Source organism: Pleurodeles waltl, chromosome 10 (assembly GCF_031143425.1).
Source record: "Pleurodeles waltl isolate 20211129_DDA chromosome 10, aPleWal1.hap1.20221129, whole genome shotgun sequence".
NCBI lineage: Eukaryota > Metazoa > Chordata > Amphibia > Caudata > Salamandridae > Pleurodeles > Pleurodeles waltl.
In genome coordinates, this window is record NC_090449.1 from 463,294,281 (window position 1) to 463,320,081 (window position 25,801).

Here is a 25,801-nt window from a genome sequence, read left to right on the forward strand (position 1 = left end):
CTCCTGGTAGCAATTGGTGTTCGTAAGGGGTTGTGGGTAATGTAGGTGTGTGTTTTATAGTGGTGTGTTTGGGTGTGGTGTGTGCATGAGTGTCAGGTGTGTGTTTTTAGTATTGGTCAATGTGGTGGTGTTTTGTATGTGGGTGTCCATTCTGAGCGCCAATTATCATATTATTGTACCGCCAAAGGTTTACCGCTGTTGAATGTCCGCTGTGGTGATTCGTGGGTCATAAGGTGATGGGTATTGTTCTATTGGCGTTACGGTCTGGTTGTTGGTATTGCCACTTTATCACTGACCTTTGGTATGGCAGATTTGTCTATGTGGTAGTATTCTGTTGGATTGGTTTTTCTTGTGTGTGTGTGTGTCATAATATGGTGAACAGATATCTGCCACAGCGGAGGTATTTTGGCAGCCGTCAGCGTGGCGGTAAGTGGGATTTACCACTAATGGCATAATGGGGGCCAGAGGCAACCTCAAAACAAGGCTGAAAGCCCAGGAAACTAATCTGGAGTAAACAAAGATGACAGAGCATTCTCTGTGTCTGCAGAATACAATACCTGTGTAACCCAAATTATTAAAAAAGCTATACAATCCTCTTTATCCCCAATAATGACCCTCCTAGAGAATGTGGAGTTGGAAAAATTCTTTAGTTGAGGTTAACAACAGATCTCTCCTCACTCCGGAGTGCCGTCTCTGTCAATCAAATTCAAGAGGGGTTAGTGCGGGAGGGGTTGCGCATGATACTATTGTTAGACCTCCTAATTCTTCAGAATTTCCACAGGGGCCAGGTTCACTCTTGCACCAGCACTCAGTTAAGCCCTCACCCTTTCCAGTTTTGCATCCCCCTCCTCAAGTCACCACTTACATTGTGATATTGAAGAGAGTTCTGCCTTTAATGAGTAACAGTCCAGAGAATTAAAATGAACTTTTAAACAAAGTAGTACATGGGTTAGGAACAAGAATAAATCGCTTTGGGCAGCTGTTTAACTTGAATCATGTAAGAAGAGTCTTATGGGTTGGATCATCGCCTAAGCCTGATAATAAGGATTGCATTGTAGTTACTTTTACGAACGAAGATGCGGTGAAGCATAGTTTACTTAGTTCCAATTATTCAAATCATGGTGCAAAGTCGACTAAGGTCTGTCCCTTGGGTAATTTCTATAGACCACCAGTAGCACTTGCAGTAAATAATCCAAATTCAAATTACGTTCGTTTTTCAGTGCCCACACAAAACAGATTTGAATCACTCTCAACCTTGGATCAAATGGATTGACCTTCATCTCAATAGCTCACTTCATGTTCTAGTCCTCTTAGGCTTTTTTCTCCTCCTCCTATGAGGGAACTTGAAGGGGCAACTATACAATTTGATCTGCTCCAAGGAAGGAATGATAATTGTTTTCTGGAATATTGCAAGTGCACAATTAAAAATTTAAAATCTGGAATGGATCGCCTTTGCAAATGAAGTTGATATTTTATGTTGTCAAGAGACTTGGTCCCGGAAGGCAACAAATCTAAATGGCTACCAATCCTTTTTGGAACTGGCAATCCCCTCTATCGTGGGTAGAGCTAAAGGGGGATATTATTATTATATATATATATATATATATATATATATATATATATATATATATGTGTGTGTGGAAAATGTCATTTACCCAGTGTACATCTGTTTGTGGCATGTTTTGCTGCAGATTCACATGCAGTGCATTAGTCCACCATCTAGTGTTGGGCTCGGAGTGTTACAAGTTGTTTTTCTTCGAAGAAGTCTTTGAGTCATGGGATTGAGTGACTCCTCCTCTTCGGTTCCATTGCGCATGGGCATCAACTCCATTGTTAAGACTGTTTTCCAGCAGAGGGTAAAGGAAGGAGTGATGGAGTATATAGGTATAAAGTAAGAGATGTCCATGCAAATGTAAATGTATCTACATATGTACACATTTTGTAACTTAAACGACTACAGGCTTCCGGGAAGGAGGGAGGGTGCATGTGAATCTGCAGAACATGCCACGAACAGATGTACACTGTAAGTGACATTTTCCGTTCGATGGCATGTGTAGCTGCAGATACACATGCTGTGCATAGACTACAAAGCAGTTTGTCCTCCCAAAAATAAGCAATGGTCAGGCTGTAGGAGTTGAAGTTGTTTGAAATAATGTTCTTAGAACAGCTTGACCTACTGTGGCTTGTTGTCGTGATAATACGTCTACACAGTAGTGTTTAGTGAATGTATGTGGTGTTGACCATGTAGCTACTTTACATATTTCAGCCGTTGGTATATTCCCTAAAAAAAGCCATTGTTGCACATTTTTTCCTCGCAGAATGTGCTTTGGGAGTAACTAAAAGCTGTCTTTTTGCTTTAATATAGCATGTTTGGATGCACCTTACGATCCATTGTGCTAAACCTTGTTTTGATATAGGATTGCCTGTATGTGGTTTTTGGAAAGCTACAAATAGTTTAGTCTTTCTAAACGGTTTAGTTCTGTCTATATAGTACATTAAAGCTCTTTTGAGGTCTAATGTATGTAGAGCTCTTTCTGCCACAGAATCTAGCTTCGGGAAGAAGACTGGCAGTTTCACTGTTTGATTTATATGAAATGGTGGTACAACTTTTGGTAGAAATTTTGGATTTGTTCATAGTACAACCTTATGTTTGTGTAGTTGGAAGAAAGGTTCTTCAAGAGCAAAGGCTTGGATTTCACTTACTCTTCTTAAAGAAGTAATTGTCACTAGGAAGGCAACCTTCCATGTTAGAAATTGAATTTGGCAAGAGTGCATAGGCTCAATGGTGGTCCCATAAGTCTTGTAAGCACTATATTTGGATTCCAAGAAGGAACTGGTGGTGTTCTGGGTGGAATGATGTGTCTCTAAATAAAGAGCTATGTTGTATACTTTGTAAATATGCTGCAATTTCAGTAAGATTAATTTCTATTGAAGAGAATGCTAAATTAAATTTTTGTACACGAAGTAAATAATATACAATATCTTGTATTGATGCTGTAAAAGGGTCTATATTTTTGGATTGACAGTTATATACAAATATTTTCCATTTGTTTGCATAGCACTGTCTAGTAGTTGAGTGTCTTGGGATTTGGATGCCTGATTTGACCTCTGTTTTGTGTCAAAAGATCTGGTCTGGATGGGAGTTTGGAGTGGGGTACTACCGACAGATCTAATAATGTTGTGTACCACGGTTGATATGCCCATGTTGGTGCTATGAGTATCCTGTTGAGTGTGAAGTTTGACGCAACTTGTTGACTAGAAACGGAAGGAGCGGGAGAGGGGTAAAAGTGAATGCAAATATCCCTGACCAATTGATCCATAGAGCATTGCCCTTGGATAAGGGATGTGGGTGTCTGGATGCAAAGTTTTGGCATTTTGTGTTTTTGCTTGTTGCGAACAGGTCTATGTTTGGTGTTCCCGACTTTTGAAAGTATTTTTGAAGTACTTGAGGATGAATCTCCCATTCGTGAGTTTGTTGGTGATTTCTGCAGAGATTGTCATGTTGTCATGTCTGTTTTGATAAGAAGATTCTTCTGTGTGAGAAGAGGTTGAAAAGCTTTGAGTGCTAGAAAAACAGCTAATAACTCCAAGTGGTTTATGTGTAGCTGTTTGTGTTTGACATCCCATTGCCCTTGAATGTTGTGATTGTTTAGGTGAGCTCCCCAACCAATCATTGATGCATCTGTTGTAATTATGGTCTGAGGCACAGGGCCTTGAAATGGCCGTCCTTTTATTAGATTTATGGAATTCCACCACTGAAGGGACATGTATGTTTGGAGGTATATCAACACTAGATCTTGGAGTTGACCGTGTGCCTGTCACCATTGTCGTGCATGGCACAGTTGTAAGGGCTGCATGTTTAGTCTTGCGCGTGGAACAATTGCAATACATGATGCCATCATTCTTAAAACTTTCATGACAAATCTGACAGTGTATTGTTGATTTGTTAGTATTTGTGTGATTATATTTTGGAAAGCTTGTATCCTTTGTGTATTTGGATATGCTAGAGCTTGTTGAGTATTTAGTATTGCACCCAAATACTGTTGTATTTGTGCTGGTTGAAGGTGTGATTTTGGTAGTTTATTGAGACGCCTAGTGTTTGTAAGGTTTGTATTACCTAATGCGTATGATTTTGGCATTATGTATGATTGCTTGATTTTATTAGCCAATCGTCTAGATATGGAAAGACATGTATATGTTGTCTTCTTAGGTAGGCTGCCACTACTGCTAAGCACTTTGGGAATATCCTTGGCGCTGTTATTCCAAAGAGTAACACTTTGAATTGGTAGTGTTTTCCCTGAATGACGAACCTGAGGTATTTTCTGTGTGCAGGATGGATGGGTATGGGAAAATACCCTTCTTTGAGGTCGAAGGCTGTCATGAAATCTTGTTTTTGTAGTAGTGGGATGACATCATGTAAAGTTACCATGTGAAAATGTTCTGACAGGATGTAAAGATTGAGAGGCTTGAGGTCTAATATTGGCCTGAGGGTGCCATCTTTATTGGGAATTAGAAAGTATAGTGAATAAACTCCTGCTCCTATCTGAGACTGTGGAACCAATTATATTGCTTGTTTGATTAGTAGAGATTGGACCTCTTCTTGTAACCGAATTTTGTGTTCTGTGGATAGTTTGTGTAACCGTGGTGGAATATTTGGAGGAGTGTTTATCAATTCTAGGCAATAGCCATTGCGGATAATTGATAGCACCCAGTTGTCTGTGGTAATATTTTGCCAATTTGTGTGGAACTGTTGTAGTCTTCCCCCCAAAGGAGAGGTGCGGAGTGGAAGGGAATGAGGGAAGTCACTGTTTTGGGTGCTGTGGCGGCTGCTTAGAGGCCTGGAATTTTCCTCTATTTTGGGGTATTGTCCTCTATATGTGCCTCTAAAACTACCACGTTGGTATTGCGGTTGGTAGGTTGGCTTTGTCTGAGAGGTTGATGCCTCTGAGGGCTGTGCTCTGAAACCACCTCGAAACTGAGGTTTACAAAATGACCCCCTATATGGTGCAAAGTAGAGTGCACCCATTGCCTTTGCTGTGTCAGAGTCTTTTCACAATTTTTCGATAGCTGTGTCTACTTCTGGCCCAAAAAGATGTTTTTTGTCGAGCGGCATGTTCAACACAGACATCTGTATTTCTGGCTTGAATCCAGAAGATCAGAGCCATGCATGTCTACGTGTAGTGACTGCAGTGTTGACACTCCTAGCAGCAGTATCTGTTGCATCTAGGGCAGATCTTATCTGGTTATTTGTAATGGCTTGCCCTTCCTCCACTACCTATTGTGCCCTTTTCTGGTGTTCTTTGGGGAGATGTTGTATTATGTCCTACATCTCGTCCCAATGGGCTCTATCATAGCGAGCTAATAGTGCTTGCGAGTTGGCTATCCTCCACTGATTTGCTGCCTGGGATGCAACTCTTTTCCCTGCAGCATCGATTTTCCTGCTTTCTTTATCAGGAGGGGGTGCATCTTCTGATGACTGACTATTTGCCTTCTTCCTGGTGGCGCTAACTACAACAGAGTCAGGATGTACCTGATAGGTGATATAATCAGGGTCAGAGGGTGCAGGTTTATATTTCTTCTCTATTCTAGGTGTTATGATGCGTGGCTTTTCTGGTTCGTTAAATCTGATCTGCATGTTTTACCATGCCTGGGAGCACTGGGAGGCATTGGTACCTAGAATGAGTTGAGGATAGAGTGTTGAATAAAAAATTCTCTTCTAGTGGCTCTGTATGCATGGTAACACCATGATATGCTGCAGCCCTAGCTTTCACCTTGTTACAGACAGTACTATCCTCAGGTGGTTATGGTTTAGAGGGATAGCCGTGTGGATCATTACTTGGAATGGGATCAGGATCAGAAAGATACCATGGATCAACATTGTCCTGTTGTGAATCATATGAATGAGTGGGTGAATGCATTGGTGTAGGGCTGGTAGGAGGAGAGGTAGGTAGGTGGGGAGAATGAGGAGGAGAGTGAGGAGAAGACTGAGGAGGTGGTGGTTTCTCCTTCTGCTTTTGTACTTTAGCTGGGGGCTGCATAGTGTCCAATTCCTCCTAAAAAGCTAGCTTCCTCTTTATTTTTAAAGGAAGTGCTGTAAGAATTCTTCCTGTTTCTTTATGGATGTGGATCCTGGATTGCCTTTCATCCATAATTTCTAGAATTGGCTCTACCTCTAAGTCTTCTTCAGAGGTGTTGGGGCTTTCTTTAAGTCTTTTTGAAAGTCCATGCTCCTCTGTGTATGTTGGCCTTTTGGGCTCCAAAGCATGCTTTTTCAGGATCGAAAAAGATGAGGACGACAAAGGTCTCGGCTCCGAACTTGCTTTCTTATTTTTGACTCCAAAAATTTATGTCTACTGGAGTCAGAAACTGAGCTTTTTGTCATCTCTGAGGTTTTCGGAGGCTTGGCCTTTTTCGGTGCCGAACTGGGAGGTCGGTTACCGACAGTCTTTTTTCAGGCCGAGCCATGGCCTTCCGGCAGGGGCGTACCCAAGACCTTTTGTTTTTTGTTTTGTGAGGGTGCAGGGGCAGGCGTACTCACATGTTGTCCTGCTTTGACTGGTCTGTCTTCCTCTGATTCCTGCTCCGACTCCGAATCTCGAACTGAGACTGCTGTCTGCATCAATTCTTCCTCTTCTACGTCGAGATGTTCCCCACTCTTCGATGCCATTTCGAGCCTTCTTGCTCTTCGGTCTCTAAGAGTCTTTTTCGATCGGAAGGATCGACAGGCCTCACAGTTTTCTTCACGATGGTCTGGGGGGAAAGGCAGAGGTTGCAAACCAGATGCTGATCTGTGTATGGGTACTTCGCGTGGCACAGAGGACAGAATCGGAATGAAGTCCGATCCATGAGGCTTTCCACGCGGTCAGCCTAAGTTGGGCACGTGGGCCCCAAAGGGCGTACAAAGTTGTTTTCCTGACGGTACTGCTGTGTCGATGTAAGAAGATAAACCCGATCAATACAATACCGACGAAGAGAGAGTTTTACAAAGTTTTCCGTATCGAAATCTCAGAGCGAGAGGAAACACATCCGAACCCGACGGCGGAAAGAAAACAGTCTAACAATGGAGTCGATGCCCATGCGCAATGGAACCAAAGAGGAGGAGTCACTCGACCCCGTGACTCGAAAAGACTTCTTCGAAAAAAAACAACATTATAACACTCCGAGCCCAATATATTATTATATATATATATATATATATATATATATTCATATATATATATTCCTCAACCCTATCAAAAATATGGTCTTCATCTAATTTCCAGGTCATGCTTCTCTCCTTTTTAAAATGAGTACAATATTTTATTGGTTAACTTCTATTACAATAATTTTAATCATGTGGACACAGAAGCTACTGTCCTTTTTGAGGATTTTCTTGACTCCTTTACAAATACAAAACGCATTAGTCTGATTTCGGTGGGGGGGACTTCAATATTACTTTGTGTGATCACAGTGGAGATGGGTTTGTAACTTTAGAAACCAGTGGAACCTAGACACATTCCCTATGGGGAGACCTTGAATACTATTATTCTGAAACATGATCTTGTGTGTGTAAATGATATGGCAGCTTTGAGTGGAAATTTAATCCCAACTTTTACGGGAAGTAAAAAGTGCAGCACTATTGATTTTATTTTATGTCCCCTGAACTCATACAAGTTTATACAGATTTTAAGGTAGTTGCGCATTCATAAGTGACCATAATCCTTTAGCGTTAACTCTGAATTTATATATAATTAAACCCACCAAAAATAAAGGTAATAAGATAACTTATCCCAAACAAAGAGGGATTAGAATCAAGTGGGATAAACTTAATGCTTAAATAATCTTACAAAATGTACCTACTGTATTACGGTATCTTAACTATAATTTAGATGTATCCACAATCTCGAACGATTTTAGCATTTTATGCAGAGCTAGCTCAGAAAAACTATCCACTGATAACCCCAAAAAATATAAGCAACCTTGTAGATGGTTTAATTCAGACACAGGTCTTGGAGGACCTTATAGCAGCAGCAAATCGGAATGATAGCCTTTTGGGGAATTTTAAATCACCCTTTTTTTCTAGCAAGAGGTTGCACGACATGAAGCCCAAATTCCAGCAGATCAATGGGTGGCATACTATGAATATATGTTTAAGAAACAATGTAGTCTAACATCTGATGTAACTGATAAAGCTGATCCCATGTGGCAGGTTGACCTTACCCAGGAATCCACCATAGCCTTTGAGGTAAAAGGCATCTTAGCAGCACTAGGGAAATGTGGTGGAGGGAAGGCACTGGGTTCAGATGGCGTACCAGTTGGTGTATTAAATCAAAATCAATTCTGGGCGCCTCTTCTGACAAATGTATTCAAGGGTATATCTTCATGTCAAATAACGGAGTCCTGCAAAATGGCCATAATTTCGACAATCTTTAAAAAGGAGACTGGGAATTACCATCTTGTTATAGGCCTATATCTTTAATAAGCTCCAGCTGAAAATCCTGGGAAATGTACTCCTAGCTCGGCTGGAATCTCGGGTCACAGAGCATAATATTTTGTCTAACATACAATATGGTTTTAGACCTGGTATTGGTGCTGTTGATTAGTGCCTAAACTTGTATCTTCTAACAGGTAAATTCATAATGGCGAAGGAAGGGTAGCTACACTTATCATTTATTGATTTATCCTGTGCCTTTGATATTGTGAATCGGTCAACGCTCTGGTCACTGATGGAGAAGAATGGGGTTGAATTGGAAATGCTTATTTTAATCAAATGTTTACACCAATGCTTAAGTCTATTGTGGTAGCTCGGGTGAAACAACTTCTTGTATTATTTCTTTCTGTGGGGTGAGACAGGGTTGCATTCTTGCCCCCTTTTTATTTGCATTATATATGAATGGAATTGCCAAATATTAGGCAGAAGTTGTGTAGGATATCCCCTATATAGATTCCCAACCAATCTCCATTCACCTCTTTGCAGACAATGCTGTCCTCATACACCGCACGGCTAACAGTCTTCAAATATTATTAGATTCTTTTCACTCTTTTATGGGTGATTTGGATTTAAAAGTGAATTACCTTCGTCATGGGGAATGCCACATTGGAAAAAAATGAAAGATTTGAATTATTTGGGGATTTTTTGTTTCAGTTTTAAATGGAACTCACTTTTGAATAAATGAGGTGCAACCCTTTCAAAAACACAGAGAGGCTATTTTTAGATTTTCACGCAGTTTTGGTAGGATGCCCATTAAATAAATGCTGACTCTATATAAAACTAAAAGCATTTCTGCCAGGTCCTATGAGGAAAGTCTATGGGGATACCCAAGTCAGTCTGCCTTTCAACAGGCAGAGAATAGTTTCATTTGTAGACTACTAAATGCTTCCAGTGGGAGCTGCAACCCTCGTATGCCATGTAGAATTAGGATTGGGGTATCTAGAAAATCAGTCGACACTTGCTCCGCTTTTGCTATGGATCAAATCTTGGTTTAATTTTGGAGACGCGGTTAGTTAGGTCTTGTATTATTGATTGTCTCACTTTAGATAGTGTGGCTTACATTCCCCTGAATTACTTATCTGAGACAAAATCTCGAGGCCATAGGTCTCAAGGATTTGTTCAACCACCCTTATCAAATCACCAGTTCATCTAAGGAGGAGGTTAATTCACTCTTTCTAATATATTGTACAGATGTAAGATTAAGGAGGGCCCAGTCCATGGTTTCATTAAAAAGGCATATCAAGATTGCGACTACAAATTGTGTGGAACCGTATATCTCTTTTGAATAGCGAACCCCATATATCATAGTTATCTTAACCTTTTTAGGTGGTCTGATTCACTATAAGGTACTTTTCCCCCAGTGTAATACCTGTAAATATGGTTTACCTCTGTGTAACTGTGACCATGTTTCCACACAAAGCACAAGCCACTTTACATTTGTGTCCTATATATAGAGTTTTTAGGCGGGAGTATTTAATTCCTATTTTATAGAAAACTAATTTAAGAATATATAAAAAACACTTGATCTTTTTACAGAAAATCTCTAGTACAGAAATATGTCTTGCAGTATAAACTTTATTAGGAGGGTTCGTGAAAGAAGGAAAAGATATGAATCATTGTCTTTATGATTACATGGTAAAGAGGTATTTTCTCCAAGACTGGTGTAGTGCTGATAGCTGTGACTTATGATTTTGTTTATTATGGTTTTAAAATCTGTATTCATAAAAATGTATCTTGATTTTAGCAAACATATGTTTTACATATTTAATAAGGAAGGAAAATGTATGTATGCATATTTGCATGACTTTTGTGGCCAATAGCCTGAATAAAGTTAATTGACTTGACTTAAAGTAGACAAAAGAAATGGAACATCAGTTAGCTCGAAACCTAGCTACCTTACCTCTAGACTGGGAGAAGAAAGGAAGATTGTGCATCCGGATGGAAGGATCTGAAACGGATAATGTGTTTGTGGGAAAAGGTGAATGGTAACACACTTTTGATGTCAGAGGGAACTATAAGTTCCATTTGGATGGGGAGGACGCTGTTAAACCTGGAGTTAATTTTGTTTGTGGAAAACATGCTTATTTTAGATTGCCAAAAGGATGATATGGAACATGTTAGTTGGGGATTGTTTTTCCTAAAACTTACCATGTGGAGCACTTTGACGATCCTCTTTGGACTCAAGTTTCTAGATCTAAGCGAGGTGTGAGTGCAGGAGAAGTGGAAGGAGACTTTTTTGGTGCTTTGATCCTGTCTGTTGGAGTGATTTTGAATTATTTAAAGTTTAGAAGGCTGAAAAATATAGTGGATAAACTAGCCAGTAGTACTACTGGAGTGTTACTGGTCATAGATTCTGAGCGGACTGCGATCAGATCAATGGTTTTGCAAAATTTACTTGCCTTAGACATATTGCTCACAAAAGAAGACGGAGTCTGTCGGACGCTTAAGGTCTAACAATGTTGTACCTTAATTCCGCGTAAAAGTAAGGATTTGCAGAGGTATATCCAGAATATTTCAGGGTTGATAAAAGATTTGAAAGAGTTGGAAGCGACTGGTGCATGAGAAGAATGGAAATGGATATTCTGCTATAGATAGAAGGTTCAGAAATTTAGGAAGTGGAATTGTATGGCTTGTGTTGAGACCATTGCTGATTATTTCCATAGTGGTAATAATTCTGTTGATTGGATACAACATTTTCTAAGGAATGAGGATTCAGCAAAGCAGAAAGAAAGCAGAGGTTGAGTTGGAAGAAAGTCAGAGTGAATATTACAATGACATGAAGCGTTTGGAAGAACCCAGGCGAAAGCTGTTCAGAATTACTAGGTTTTAGAGTCTCATTCAAGAATGAAGTGGGTTTGTGATGATGTTACGCATCAGAGGTAGGGTTGAAGGAGCATAAACTGGCTACTCCATTATGCTTCCTAAAAACATGTAAGATGTAAGACAAATAGTTAAACATAGTGCACTGAAATAGATCAGTAAAAGTGCACAATGAAAGTTAGTGTTTTATGCAAGCAACATTTAATACTCGTTTGCAAGAATGACAATTTTATAGTATATGTTAGCCTTCATAATTTTTTTAAATCAACAAGGAAGGCATTTAAAACATATTTGAACTTAAGTATATTCATGTTCATTATAGTTGGTTGGAGTGAAGGCCGCATTCTTTTTTAACGTTCTAATCTTCAACGTGAAAGCTTGTTTTTCAAAAGCTGCAGGTGCTGACATTAACTAGGAACTCGTTGTGCACAAGAGATCAGAGGGTCTGAAAGAACCGCTACCAGACGAAAGGAGTATCCTGGCACTAATAGCTATAGCTTTTTAAATTTGAGAATGCAGGGGTGTATCAAGGTTGGGTGTCGAAGGCTTCGGACGACTAAAGGGTTAATGATAATTGATTTGCAGCTTTCTTTTTCCAAATGAGGGTTTTTGTTATGATATCATCAAACCTGGGAAAAACTACGAGTTAAGTGGGGTTAGAAGGAGAGCGATTCAGATTCTCTCTGCCCCTTGCTTAGAGCAGACCTTCTGCGGTACAGACCTCATGTTTTCTAAGTGGCTTTATTCCACCGCACCTCTCCTGAACAGAATCTTCTACTGAAGATGTGTTTGCTAACCTATCAGAATATTCCTTTAGTATTAGAATACTTTAGGCGCTAGATTCAATGGTTTGGCAAGAGAACTTCATTTTGTTGCTTCAATTCAATATTGTACAACATCTTAATTCTCCATTGGTGGTTTTGTAGATATATACTATGGTTTTGAGATTCACCTATGTAACTTTGGCTTTGAGTCTGCAATAAAGGCCTTTGAAAATTAAATTTGAACTCTGAGGTTTAAAGTGTGACTATTAAGTTGCACTGTGATTGGTTTGAAAAATTTGGTAAAATTACTTCTTCACCCCTTGGGACAGAGAAGAAAAGATTAATCAGACCCCAGATGAAAAGATAGGGTCCCAGGCTCCATCAATGCTTAAGAGAAAGAGGTTTTATATTTTGAGTGCCTAACCATCGTATGTCCTGATACGTTTCATAGTAAAAATAATTTCACAATGAAAAAAATGCCTTTATGAATTAGGCATCAAGAGTTTCTATACCTACTCTACTGCAACTAATCGTAGTGTAAGTTGTCGGGTCCTTTCACGTTTTAGGTGGGAACATGACATTTGTTGAAAAGGGTGTTTGCATAAGGTTTATTATCTCCTCTTCATTTCCTTGCCCCAGTTGTTACATCATCATCAGTGTTCACATCCTAGAGACAGGCAGTCGGGGATGGACTAACAGTGCCCTACAGGGTGGTCTGACAGGCCAGTGTGTGGACTAATTTTCTGGCTGTTTGCAGGCCTGCTTATGGTTTGCTGTGCCAGTTTTATTGTTGTTTAGATTCATATTAAAACATACATAACCTGCAGCAAACTCAAATCCACGCCGTCTTCCATACTTTGCAAAAAACCTATACAGTGTGTCTTTACAAGCTCAAAACTGCCTCCATTTTCAAACATGGGCACCTATTTTTGCTATCTATTTAACTAGTGGGGCCACATTTATTTTGATGCCTGGGCCTATTGTCAGTCCCAGTTGGACCCATTAGGCAGTCAACTGCCTAAGTAAAAGAAACAAAGTTTAAATTCTTCCTCGTCGAGGAGTACCTATAAAGGCAACCTCTGTTATGCCATTAATGGAGTTTGACCAATGACTTTGTGTTTCACCACTGCGCATATTAGTTGCTCAATGTTCACCAGTAGCACATTGTATGTTTTGTTCAGTTGAGCCGCCTATTGGCCTTGACATGGCATTAGCCATTACTTTCTGTATTCAGTTTAGCCGCCTATGGGCTTTGACATTGCATTAGCCATTACATTCTGTATTCTGCCTATTGGCTTTGACATGCTGTATTCAGTCTAGCTGCCTATTGGCTTTGACATGATATTAGACATTGCATTTTGTATCCAGCTTAGCTGCCTATTGGCTTTGACATGATATTATATATTACATTTTGTATTCAGCTCAGCTGCCTATTGGCTTTGACATGATATTATACATTGCATTTTGTATTCAGCTCAGCTGCCTATTGGCTTTGACATGATATTATACATTGCATTTTATATTCAGCTCAGCTGCCTATTGGCTTTGACATGACATTAGACATTGCATTTGATATTTAGGTTAGCTGCCTATTGCCTTTAACGTGGAGTTAGACATTGCAGTTGAGAATCCAAGCTGTATTTTTCCAAGCTGTGTTTTTGCACAAGATGAACCAAGCTGTTTTCTTCTCACAGTAGACTAGACCTGATAAGAGAGGGTACATTGGGTGTTTTTCTCTCTGCTTGAGCTTGGGAAGAGGAGCAGTCTAGGAGATTTGGCCAGTCTCCAAAGGCTTGCGTAGTCTTCCCGAGTCTGAGAGGAGGGGGCACACCTTTGTAACGGATGTCACAGGCTTCAGAGAATTAGATTCGAATCTGCCTGACTTCGTACTGGAACTAGGCGCCAGTTGCCAGTATCCCGTGTGGGTAGATAAATCTCTTTCTCGCAGCTGACAGGAGTCATCAGCTTGCAGACCCTAGAAAGATGAAGCTGTAAATAGTTTCTCACACGGTGAAGTATTTGTTTTGCTTTGCATTCAATGTCTTATAAATATAACCTGCTGTGTACATTGCAACTGTGTTTTCATTGAACGTGTGCTTGAAATCTAATAATTTGTCTCTTACGAAATTGCGGTTGGGGAAGAATTAACAACAATAAAAGTCTTCTTTGAACTCAGAAGTGCATTCTTGATATGCTATGTAAGTGCTGAAAACGAGATAAGTACAGAAGCACTACATTTGGTACCAGGAGTGGGGTGGTTAAGGGGTGTTGACGAATTAATAGATTTCTACGTGCACACTTTAAAAGTGTAATTGTTTTTGTTGTTTGGAGAATTACAGAAATAGTTTTTTGTTGTTTGGAGAATCACAGAAGCACGGCAGACCATGTTTGAAAATGCATGTGTAGCTAAACTGCCTGATGGTGCTTTGAGAAATATTCTTTGTTGTGATGAAGCATATTTAGAAAATGTGCCTTTTGGAAGCAATGATGACAGAAAGGTTTGGATACCTTTATCTGCTTACAGAGAAATGCAGGAGAAATGTAGGCAGTTGGAACATGAAAATGAGAATTTACGTGAGCAAATTAGCCAGAATACATTAATTCAAGATAATGATGAAAGTTATAAAAATACTGTTTTAGAAGAATCTTTCTTTTCCCATTCTAGTAATGAGGGGGTTAAGACAGCTTCGGGCTGCTCTGAGCCTCCGTGTGAGCCAGGTTTTTTGGCAGTCAAAGTGCATTCCTTAACTGATAACACGGACGAGAACGAGAGAGCTCAGAATGCGATTTACGAGTTACCGTGGCAAAATGCACAAGTAAAAGGAAAGATTTTAGAGCTTCTTACTGTTTGCACTAAGCAAGAGACACCGAGTTTCATTAGCTTGTTTGATTTTTGGAAACAGAATAGCCCTCATTTGAGTGAAATCCTAACACTTTTGTATATGGTCACTGGTAAAAATTATATGCAGTTGCGCGCTTGTGATTTGGCAAATGAAATAATGCAGACTTTAGGTTTCTGCGCAGTGAAATTGAGTGTAAATACTGATTTACATGTAAATCAAGAACAAGGGAAGAAAATAGTGCCCCTAGCTAGGATCATACATTGGATCTGGTACTTGCAAGACAGGGCTAGAGTACCACAGGTAAAAGAGTCACTAGTGAAATTGTGTGCACCATTTGTCCACTGAAGATAAAAAGCATGTTTGTTTTACTAATGATTCATTGACTGAAATGTTGTTTTATGGCACAGGAGAAGGAACAGCGTTGTACAATGTGTGCCAGATTTTAAAGCAAGAGCTACGTGAGATGTGTCATTTTTACGCTGATTTTTGGTTCATTGCCAATGGTTTAGCAGTTTGTTTTTCCACATGGCTTGCACCTAACTGGTTCAATTCCCTTTCAGATGTTAAAGAGAAAAATTCAGAGAGAGAAGTGTACACCCAGAATTCTGCCTTAGTGGGGATGGCTAAGTGGGTGTCCCAGAAATGTGAACAGCTGGGAGAAAAAGCCACTTACAGGTGGGCAGAGATGAGAGAGATGCACATTCCCCTAGATTTGATAAAAACTGTGCAGCACGCACAAAAGCAATCTGTCATGCAAGCAGTCACAGAACAGTTGGGGAGAGGAAAGTTACCAGGACAGAAATGGCAAATTGATCAGGTTTTAGGGAGAGTGATTGCTGCAAATTACCAAGGAGAAATCGAAATTATGCTGATAACTAGAAAAGAATCTGATTTATTGATACAAATTGGAGACAGAATGGCCCAAATTGTCAAAAGTGCAGTGAATGGAGGTTTGGTAAAGAAGGAGTCTGCCCCAGCCCTTCTGACAGTGCAAGAAAAGGGAAGCTGTGGTGCAGCAGATAAAAACCTCAGTGCTGATGTGTGGGTTGAAGCCCCAAGTGACCCTCCAGAATCTGCAGAAATTATAACAAAGGGCCCCAAAAACGTCCTGCTGATTATAAAACAGGGAAAGGAAGAGGAAGGGTACATTTTAAATGACAAATGTTATTTGCAAGAAAAGTCATACTTGTTTCTTTTGCAGATCCTACCACGTTTCGCCACTGTCCCTGAGTGTGCTGTGTGGTCCCCCTTCGGGTGTGTGCGTGTGGGGTCGGGGAAGGGACCGAACCCCCAACCTGAACCTGGCTGAGTAAAGTGCCAGCACCATGGATCCATTTTGCGCAAATGGCGCCTTCAGTTCAAGTTCAACTTGTTTGATTGCATTCTTCCACTGGAACTAAGCTGTGTTTTTTTCCTTCTCGTATGGAACTCTGACTTTCACTTATCTTCCAGCATACCTTTCAGGTGGACCGTGCACCTTTACATGAGTAGAACTCATGCCACATCAAATTGCTAACACTGTTGAATTAGAGACACTATACTCTCATTCACTCTTTTCTGTGTAGACGTATCTGATGTGAAAGGTTATGAGATCAATTTGTTAATTCACTTTCATTGCTTTACAGGGATTGTTTTGATCATTCAAATCTGACTTGCTGATAATATTTTTTTGTGCTAATGTTTTTTTTTTTTTTTGTTTGAAACAAGAGATATGTGAAACAAAAATTCATTGGTCAAAGGATGGAATGTTATGCCATTAATGGAGTTTGACCAATGACTTTGTGTTTCATCACTGCGCATATTAGTTGCTCAATGTTCACCAGTAGCACATTGTATGTTTTGTTCAGTTGAGCCGCCTATTGGCTTTGACATGACATTAGCCATTACTTTCTGTATTCAGTTTAGCCGCCTATGGGCTTTGACATTGCATTAGCCATTACATTCTGTATTCTGCCTATTGGCTTTGACATGCTGTATTCAGTCTAGCTGCCTATTGGCTTTGACATGATATTAGACATTGCATTTTGTATCCAGCTTAGCTGCCTATTGGCTTTGACATGATATTATATATTACATTTTGTATTCAGCTCAGCTGCCTATTGGCTTTGACGTGATATTATACATTGCATTTTGTATTCAGCTCAGCTGCCTATTGGCTTTGACATGATATTATACATTGCATTTTATATTCAGCTCAGCTGCCTATTGGCTTTGACATGACATTAGACATTGCATTTGATATTTAGGTTAGCTGCATATTGCCTTTAACGTGGAGTTAGACATTGCAGTTAAGAATCCAAGCTGTATTTTTCCAAGCTGTGTTTTTGCACAAGATGAACCAAGCTGTTTTCTTCTCACAGTAGACTAGACCTGATAAGAGAGGGTACATTGGGTGTTTTTCTCTCTGCTTGAGCTTGGGAAGAGGAGCAGTCTAGGAGATTTGGCCAGTCTCCAAAGGCTTGCGTAGTTTTCCCGAGTCTGAGAGGAGGGGGCACACCTTTGTAACGGATGTCACAGGCTTCAGAGAATTAGATTCGAATCTGCCTGACTTTGTACTGGAACTAGGCGCCAGTTGCCAGTATCCCGTGTGGGTAGATAAATCTCTTTCTCGCAGCTGACAGGGGTCATCAGCTTGCAGACCCTAGAAAGATGAAGCTGTAAATAGTTTCTCACACGGTGAAGTATTTGTTTTGCTTTGCATTCAATATCTTATAAATATAACCTGCTGTGTACATTGCAACTGTGTTTTCATTGAACGTGTGCTTGAAATCTAATAATTTGTCTCTTACGAAATTGCGGTTGGGGAAGAATTAACAACAATAAAAGTCTTCTTTGAACTCAGAAGTGAATTCTTGATATGTTATGTAAGTGCTGAAAACGAGATAAGTACAGAAGCACTACAACGTCTTACCAAAATATTTCCCTTTTGTCAGTCTTTGGTAGGAGGCAGTCACCAGCTGCTTCTTGTCTATAGCCTCCTGCTTAAGTTTTGGGGCTTGTTTGTGCCTTTTTTCCTTGTTGATTGCAGTTTGTTTTTGTTGTTCACTGTGTTGCTGCATTTGCTAGCTTCCTGGGCCACTGCTGGGCTTATGGTCCTGGTTCTGCCAGCAACGTGTTTTGCTGCACACACACCTCATTCTACTGGGTTTGACTGGGGCCGATTTGATCTGGTACAGGAGTCTCACATGGGCTGCTCCAGCTCACAACAGGATTGGGCTATGATTATTTTCCTTGATGTCAAAGTGGGACTTCCGTCAGTTTACGTGGGTTGTCACCTCAGGTTGGGCCTTTACCAGTGTGCCATCTGCAGGGCTTGGGGCAAACATTCTCTGTGTGAGGTGATGGATGCTCCTTCGCAGATAGATATTGGCCAAATGCTTTGGGGCTGGCGGGTTGGAGGTAATGGGAGGGTAATAAAAGTTGACCAAACATCAGGATGGCAGAAGTATGCAAAACAAATAGGTATATAAAATAAGATTATGGGAAACTGTTAGATTACGAAAAAGAAGTATGAAAAAGGGGACGAGTATGGAGTTGCCTCCCTGTAAGGGGGAGATGAAGGGGGACAATCACCTTAATCCATGAGGGGAAAAAAAGATGAATTAAAGTGAAGCTATGTATCAGACGTTAATAACCGTTAATAAAAGCAATTAAAAAATAATTACTACAAAATGTATCTTTAAGCAATAATGTTCCTTAAAATGACACATGGAGTCCAGGCTGCATTGTGGACGCAACTTGTGCTGCGCCATGCTGGTCTTTGGACTTGAGGGACGTTGGCTCATTTCAGAATGCTGGTGCCTCTTGTTTTGACCAGAGTGTGGCCCAGCTTTCCTGATGGGCTTTTTAGCTGGGCCTTCTCTAGATCCCTATTGGGTCTGCAGCTAGTGTTTAGGTTAGTTATCCTTGACAATGCTGTGGACCTTTCATGTTAGATATGGATAGCTCCTGAGATGGGAGGCTGGTTGTAGGCCCTCTCTCCTGGATACTCTTTACTGGGCTTGGAACTGAAGTGTCACTGCTCTAAGTGTGGCTCTAGAGCACCTTTGCTACAGGTCAGGTGACTGCTGTTCTTTATTTCTTGTTGAGAGTAGGCTTTGGCCATCACCTGTGCTCCCTGATGGCTTGTGGGGTAGTATCATGTCTCCATGTTTCGTGGCATCTTGTTTAGTTTTGATGCATCACTGCCTCTCTGCTGGGCTTGAAGGGATTGTGTAGTAATAGTTCAAATGTTTGCCTTACTTTTCCCTTATTTCATGCTGGTCTTGGTCCCCAAGGTGTGCCTACTCTGTGGTGCTAGAGGATGCAGGAAAGGTAACCCCCATGCGCCCCCACAATTTTCGTGGAGGTCAGGCTTTTTTCCTTGAGCTTTGAGTTACCTTTGGGATGGTGAGATGTGTTATTTGTCTTCCTGGACCACGTCTCCTTGTCTCAGTGCTGAGCTTGGTGAGAGTTGGGTTGTGCTACTTAGGGCTTTATTAGGAGTGTAGCGGTCTACAGACTGCCACATTACAAGCCTGGCAGTCGAAACTGCCAGGGACCCATCAGCTATGCCAGGATCTTGGATCCCGGAGGTCTGGAGGATGGTGGTGGTCCTAATCTGCCAGGGCAGCGCTGCCCTGGGGATTATGACCCCCTGCTCCACCAGCAGTAGCACAGCCATGAAAAGGCTGGTGAGAATGGGTGCAGGGGCCTTCCTAACCAGCACTGTTGCAATGTTCACGGTCTGCTATGCAGACCGTGAACATTGTGAGAGTGCTGGTGCACCCTGAAGGTGACAGCATTGACGCCGGCTCGATTACGAGCCAGAGACTATGTGTAGCGTCTTCCCACTAGGTTGGTGGGTGGAAACTTAGGTTTCGCCTGCCGACCTAGCAGGAAACCCATAATAGCTCTGGCAGGGAGGTTGATGCACAGGTAGCAGCCACCCCATTGGGAGTTTAGCGGACGGAGTTTTCTGCCCGCCAAACTCATAATGGGGCCCTTAGTCTACCGTTTGCTGGCACCTGGCTGGAATTGGGACTGGGATTATGGTTGCACTCCTTGACTGGGTGCAGGCAAGACACCTTCACTTCCTAATGGGCTTGGGCTTTGTGTGCCGATTGCCATGTTGTTGTTTCTGTCCATTTTGTCTATTAGGCTTGTCCTTAACTACTCTATTGGTATTGCTGGGTGACCAGGTGCTTGTTGGATGTTTTCTGTTTGCTCCCTATTCGGCTCAAGGTCTATTTTGCTTAGACACACGCCATATTTATGCTCATGAAGTTTAATGCCTTTCTGTCTCCTTTTTCTTGGGTGGACATTGGTGTCTGCTGTGGCTAGGAATGTGTAATGGTGCACACTAGTGCAGGAGTTGACTTTTTATTGAGGTTTTCACTAAATTTTTGTTGGACTTCTAAGCTGCATCCCTGTTCTTTCCACTCAGGGTTGATTCCCAACTATTTGCTGCTACGAAATGCTGGTTCAGCCTTCTTGCTTTGGTTCTATCCCATTTGACTCCATTTTTGAGCTTTGGGTTTTAGAGGTGCTATGTCTTGCTCCTTTAGTTTGGGCTGCTGGGAAAGGGAAGTTTTATTTGGGTGTCCTTGTGCTTACTTGGTCACCTGTCTGTGTTTTTCGTGATCCCTATTGGACTCTGGGATTTTAGCTACTAGCCTGTTTTCTTCAGTAAATCTTCTTGCCCTTCACCTTAGTTTTGTGTTGGCTGCTGTAGATGGGGAGGTTGTGATGTTTCCACAGTTGTCTGACTCTTCCAAAGGGATTGCTTCTCTCAGTAAGTTGACCTTACCTTCTTTTGCTTATGTTATGTGGGCTGGTGACATTTTATGTTGGAACTGGACATTCACCAAGGTGCGTGAGGCCCATTTGTCCTTTTGAGGGGATTTGCTCATGCTTCTAGGTAGACTGGCTGGCCTTGGGTTGTCCTGGATCAGGTTGTGTGCCCAACATTGGTAACTGGTTATGGACTGCCCTAAGAGGGCTTCCCCTAGACATTCCACCCTTTCTGGTTCGACACATTAGCATCCCAATTTGCCATTTTGTTGTGGGTTCTGGTGGAGGGCTACCCTGTGCTCCTTGCTGGCCTGGTGCTTGGTCTACCTTAGCTGTACAGTGCCTACTGTTGCCAATGACATAGCCAAATTGCCATGGGCACCAATGAAGAAAATGAAATGCCCTCCATCTCATTGTTTAGTAGTGAAAGCCAACCTTAATTTTAGTCTAGTGGGCCCATAACACTCCTGGTCCCCTGTGCCACTGCACCTGCTGCACTGTTGATAGCTACATTCTGCCTAACTAATACCTAAACGTCATCACATTCTGTAGGGCTGCTTTGGTAGTTGTCTCATGAGTATTTTATGTAATTAGTCCTTTAAAGGCACCCATAAATGGTTTTGTTGGCCCCGTAGGCAGCAGAGTATCACTCGCCACAGTGTAGACTCACCTCATGATGATGTATGAATGGGGAAGAGGAACAGTATATAGGCTGCATATTTACATGATTATCTCCCCGAGAGAAAGAACATGCTTTTTACACATTTTGGAAATTATCGTCCTAGTTTGATTGCACATCTGAGTTTTAAGTGAAACATACCTTTGTGGTACCAATCGCTACAAAGTCTTGAAACAGGAAAGCTGAACATACATCATATGACTTATTACGTTGTGAAAACAAACAGGAAACACCAGAGGATTTTAGCTTGGGAAGCAACAAACAGTGAAAAGAAGTGCTGGCACTCAACTAAGACAATCCAAAGCAAACACAACTAAACTAAAGGGATAGTTTAAACGTGAAGCAGACATTAAATACTATCCAGCCATAGTTTTAATGTCAAATTACATTATGGATCAAAGGACTCACATAGAACACACAGTGCCTCAGTCGAACCCTAAAAAGTTGGTTCTGCTGAAGTCCTGAGGCTCTGCTGCTGCATTCATTTCTGTTTGTCCCGACTCCTCCTCTCTGTGTGAGGGATTAAATGTACAGTGTTGTACCATTAGTGCTTTGAAGAAAGTCAACAATATGTAGCATTTTAAACCCCAAACTAAACTAGCATCAAGCACAAACATGTAAAAATGAAAGCAAAAAAGCCAAAGCACTAAAAATAAATATAGCCAAAATTAAAATCACACTGGAAGGGAAGGAATGTGCTGAAAGTACTACAAGCCACCACCAGTCAATAACTGATAAATGATCTTGTTTACGTTCTACCAATCCCACAGTCTCAATGCATGCTGATGCTCAATTAGCAAGACAAACATTTCTTCTTTTTTGGAAAAAAAATGTTTTGATGCTTTTCCTTCGAAACTATAAAACTATAAAAACATGGAAGATGGCAGAAGAGCATTCAAAGGAGTGACAGTAAATTCAGGCAAAGTACTAAGATGGTCACACTGAGCCTTAGGGCTAAAACTGCCACGAGAAAGCCTAGAACACAATTTAATCAAGGGATATCATAAAATAATGAAGGTCACTATATGATTGCAAAGAACAAATTAAATAGGGTGCGAAAATATGCATATATTGGTCTTGAAAATATATTTAAGTTTTATTTGAAGTCATAGAAAACCACAGCACTGGTTACAAACACTTAAAACAGAATGAGCAGAGAACATTGTTCGATAGCAGTAAAGGGTCATCAACTATTTCTCAAAGCTTCTTAATTAATATTAAATGCTGTTAATTATCTTTTTTGCTTTTGACATCTAGATTAGCCAGTCATTTTGTGGGCACAGTGATAGAATATCAATATACTGCTCTTCTCTAACTGCAAGGCTAGGCTGCAACCTCTTCCGACTAGCAACACACACATTTTACCAATAGGCTTGCAATATCTGCACTACATACTTGTTTGGGTGTACTTTATTTCTCATACTAGATAATGATATATAACTACCAAAAACATCAAAGATAGCTAGTGTGTAAAAATGTAGTATGACCACAACAAATTATTGGAATGATCTACGGATGTATGTGATGGAGTCTGATGGCAATAATGGTTAATTTCAATATCATAGTGCCATTAGGCACAATTCACAATGCACAATTCCACTCATATGATCAGATCATCCGGCTATTCCATTTTCGGTCTTCTATTCAACACCTACTGGGTTTCATCCCCAGGCCCAGCCTGCGCAAGATAACCAGTCAGCGAAAGTGACAACTTCCAGTTGCACTCAAGCTTTAATGGATAGCAGACTTAGTTTAGATGGGTGTGTGGAAGATAATCTCTTTCTAGAAACTGGATTGTTGGTGCGTTAGATCAAATTTCCCCTGTATCTCAATGGTCTTTTCTGCTGAATGGTTTAATGAAGAACTCATTAGGTTGAAAAAGATTATTAATTGGCTGGAAAGCTTATGGAAGTGGGCATATGATCCAGACAGTAAAACTATATGGTGGCACTCAAGCAATATCAGCAACATATTAAGCAGGTTTGTCAACACTATTATTCCAATAAAATTCAATCAGCACAGAAGTCTTCACAAGAAGTGTTTGCCACTGTAAATCGCTCACTTCTTTGTCCAGAATGTCAGCATCTACCATACCTTCAGAGGAGGGCCGTAACACCCTCACTCAGAGTTGTTTGGACAAAGTGGCAAGGATTTATGACTCCCAGTAGAGGTTTGAGAATCTGCCTGCCCATCCCACAGCACAGAGGCAGCCCTGCTGTTAGCCTCAGAATCCATTCATCAAATTCTGGTTGCATGAGACAGTCACTCTCTTGATCTCAGGGCGGCATTCAACACCATATCACACAATTCGCTTATTGAGTGCCTATGGAGATGCGGTGTTGGTCACACAGTCTTATGCTGGGTAGCATCCTTTCTTCAGGGACGCACATTACAGGTGTGTCAAAAACCATTCTATTTGAGGGTGTTCAATCTACAGCAAGGAGTTCCTCATGGTTCCTCCATGTGTGCTACTTTATTTAAACTATACATGCTTTCCCTGCCCCAGATTATGTAACACAATGTGTTTACAGTAATCACCTATGCGGATGATACTTGTAGGAGGTTGCTGGGTGGATGGAGCACAATTCTCTAAAACTGAACGCAGGGAAGGCAGAGATCCTGATCATGGGCAAACAACCCAACATTTGGGTGACCTCTTGATGGTCCCAAACCCTTTGCCTGTTAACTGTTCCTCAACCCAAGTTGAAAAACCTGGGCATATAGTTTGATCAGAAACTGTCCCTTGACAGCCAAATCACAGCTTTGGTTTGGAAATGCTTTGGAGTCCTTAAAACCTTGAAAAAGATCCTGATGTGCTCCCAGAAACTGCAAGGAAAACTGTGATCCAGGCCTTAATTATTTCGAGGCTGTACTACTGCAACTTGCTGTATCTAAGGGAATCACAGTCTTGCATGATGCGTCTTTCAATGAGTGCAGAATGCAGCAGCTCACTTACTGGTTAATCTTTGAAATCGTGTCTCCCTGGGATCCTCACTTGCCAAGTAATAATGGCTCCCGGTGAATAGGAGGATCTCATTTAAGGAATTATGCTAATGTTATAAAGTTCTGTCATACAGTGGCCCTCTGTATATGCAGCGTTTCAAAACTCTGGAACTTGTTGCCTGTGTCTGTTCAACAGGCCCCTTCAGAACTCCTTTTCAGAAAGAGATTGAAGACTTACTTCTTTAGACAGTACTGATTTTCTGAGGTAGTGAGTGTTTGGCATATAGGAGCCTGAAGTTTAACTGTGGGACACCTAGTTTGGAGGAAGCTATGCGCTCCAGATGTTCTATTATTATTATTGCTTTTGTTATTATTATTATTATTATTATTATTATTATTATTATTATATCAAACCTTTATTTGTATTCATCTATTTTCTTCATCTTTCCAGCACAGCCTTGGGCCGGTCACAACCCCCCCAGCCGCTCCACAGCCTTCCTGCCTTCTAACCACATTCTCTTCAGCATGTCTTCCCACCCAAGCCCCTCCCACACCCCAGGAAATAAAATGTAGGCCGCAGTTCGGCCGCACCACTTGTGCATCAAAGCAAGTCCATCTGTGCCTGTCCCTACCTGGACAGCCCAAGAATCCCTTGTGATTCCTCTGCTACACCACCAAGGAGCTTCAGGTCCTGAACATTGGACCCCACAACAACAGCTGCTTCACGGCCTCCCCATGATCGCCTAAAGGACCTTTCAGCTGACAGCACTGCCACTTTACCTGCAAATGGGACCCACTGACCTACACTGATGCCCGCACTGCACCCTCAAAGAGGACTACGACCAGCCCAAAACATCTCCAGTGCATCCTGCTCAACACCTGCTCCCTATGCAAGCAAGCCAAGAAAATCTGGTACACCATCACCATCTACGACCTGGACATTGCTTTCCTCCCCGAAACATGACCTACCCACTTCCTCAAACCCCAACATCCCACCCGCCACACCTGCTGGCTACAAGATGATATACAGAGATCGCATTAACAAGCATGGCGGTGGCATCGCCATCATATTCATGGAATCCATCCAATGCACCATCACCGACGACAACGATAAGGCCTTCATGGAACACCTCAACTTCTAACTTCAGACCGTTGCCAGCACCACAATATGAGGCACCCTAATGTACAGACCCCTGTGACCACGCCCTGCCTTCTGAGATGCCATCATTAACCTCTTTACCACCTCACCAGACTCCCTTTACTTCCTCCTGCTCGACAATCTCCATTTCCACCTCAACGACCCCAAATCCACCTCCACCTCCCTTCTGGAGAACCTCAGCAACATAGACCTTGCCCAGCTGGTTACCAAACCCACGCACAAAGCAGGGCACACAATGGGCGCCATCTTCACGTCCAGCAAGGGAAACAAAATCACCCACATCATTTAACTCACCTGGACTGGCCATGACATTGTCCATTTCACCATCTCCAGTGCCCAGACCATCTCCAA

General features: G+C 41.4%; 1 protein-coding gene across 1 annotated transcript in view; it reads right to left on the reverse strand.

Annotated features, from left to right (window-relative positions):
* The window catches only part of LOC138262430 (clathrin coat assembly protein AP180-like), a 106,026-nt gene extending 84,028 nt beyond the window's left edge, over positions 1-21,998 (reverse strand). Inside the window, exon 1 of the mRNA XM_069212329.1 lies at positions 21,784-21,998. Coding sequence (XP_069068430.1) covers positions 21,784-21,965 — 182 coding nt within the window. The 5' untranslated portion in view covers positions 21,966-21,998. The remainder of the gene's footprint in view (positions 1-21,783) is intronic.
* Between the last annotated feature and the right edge of the window lie 3,803 nt (positions 21,999-25,801).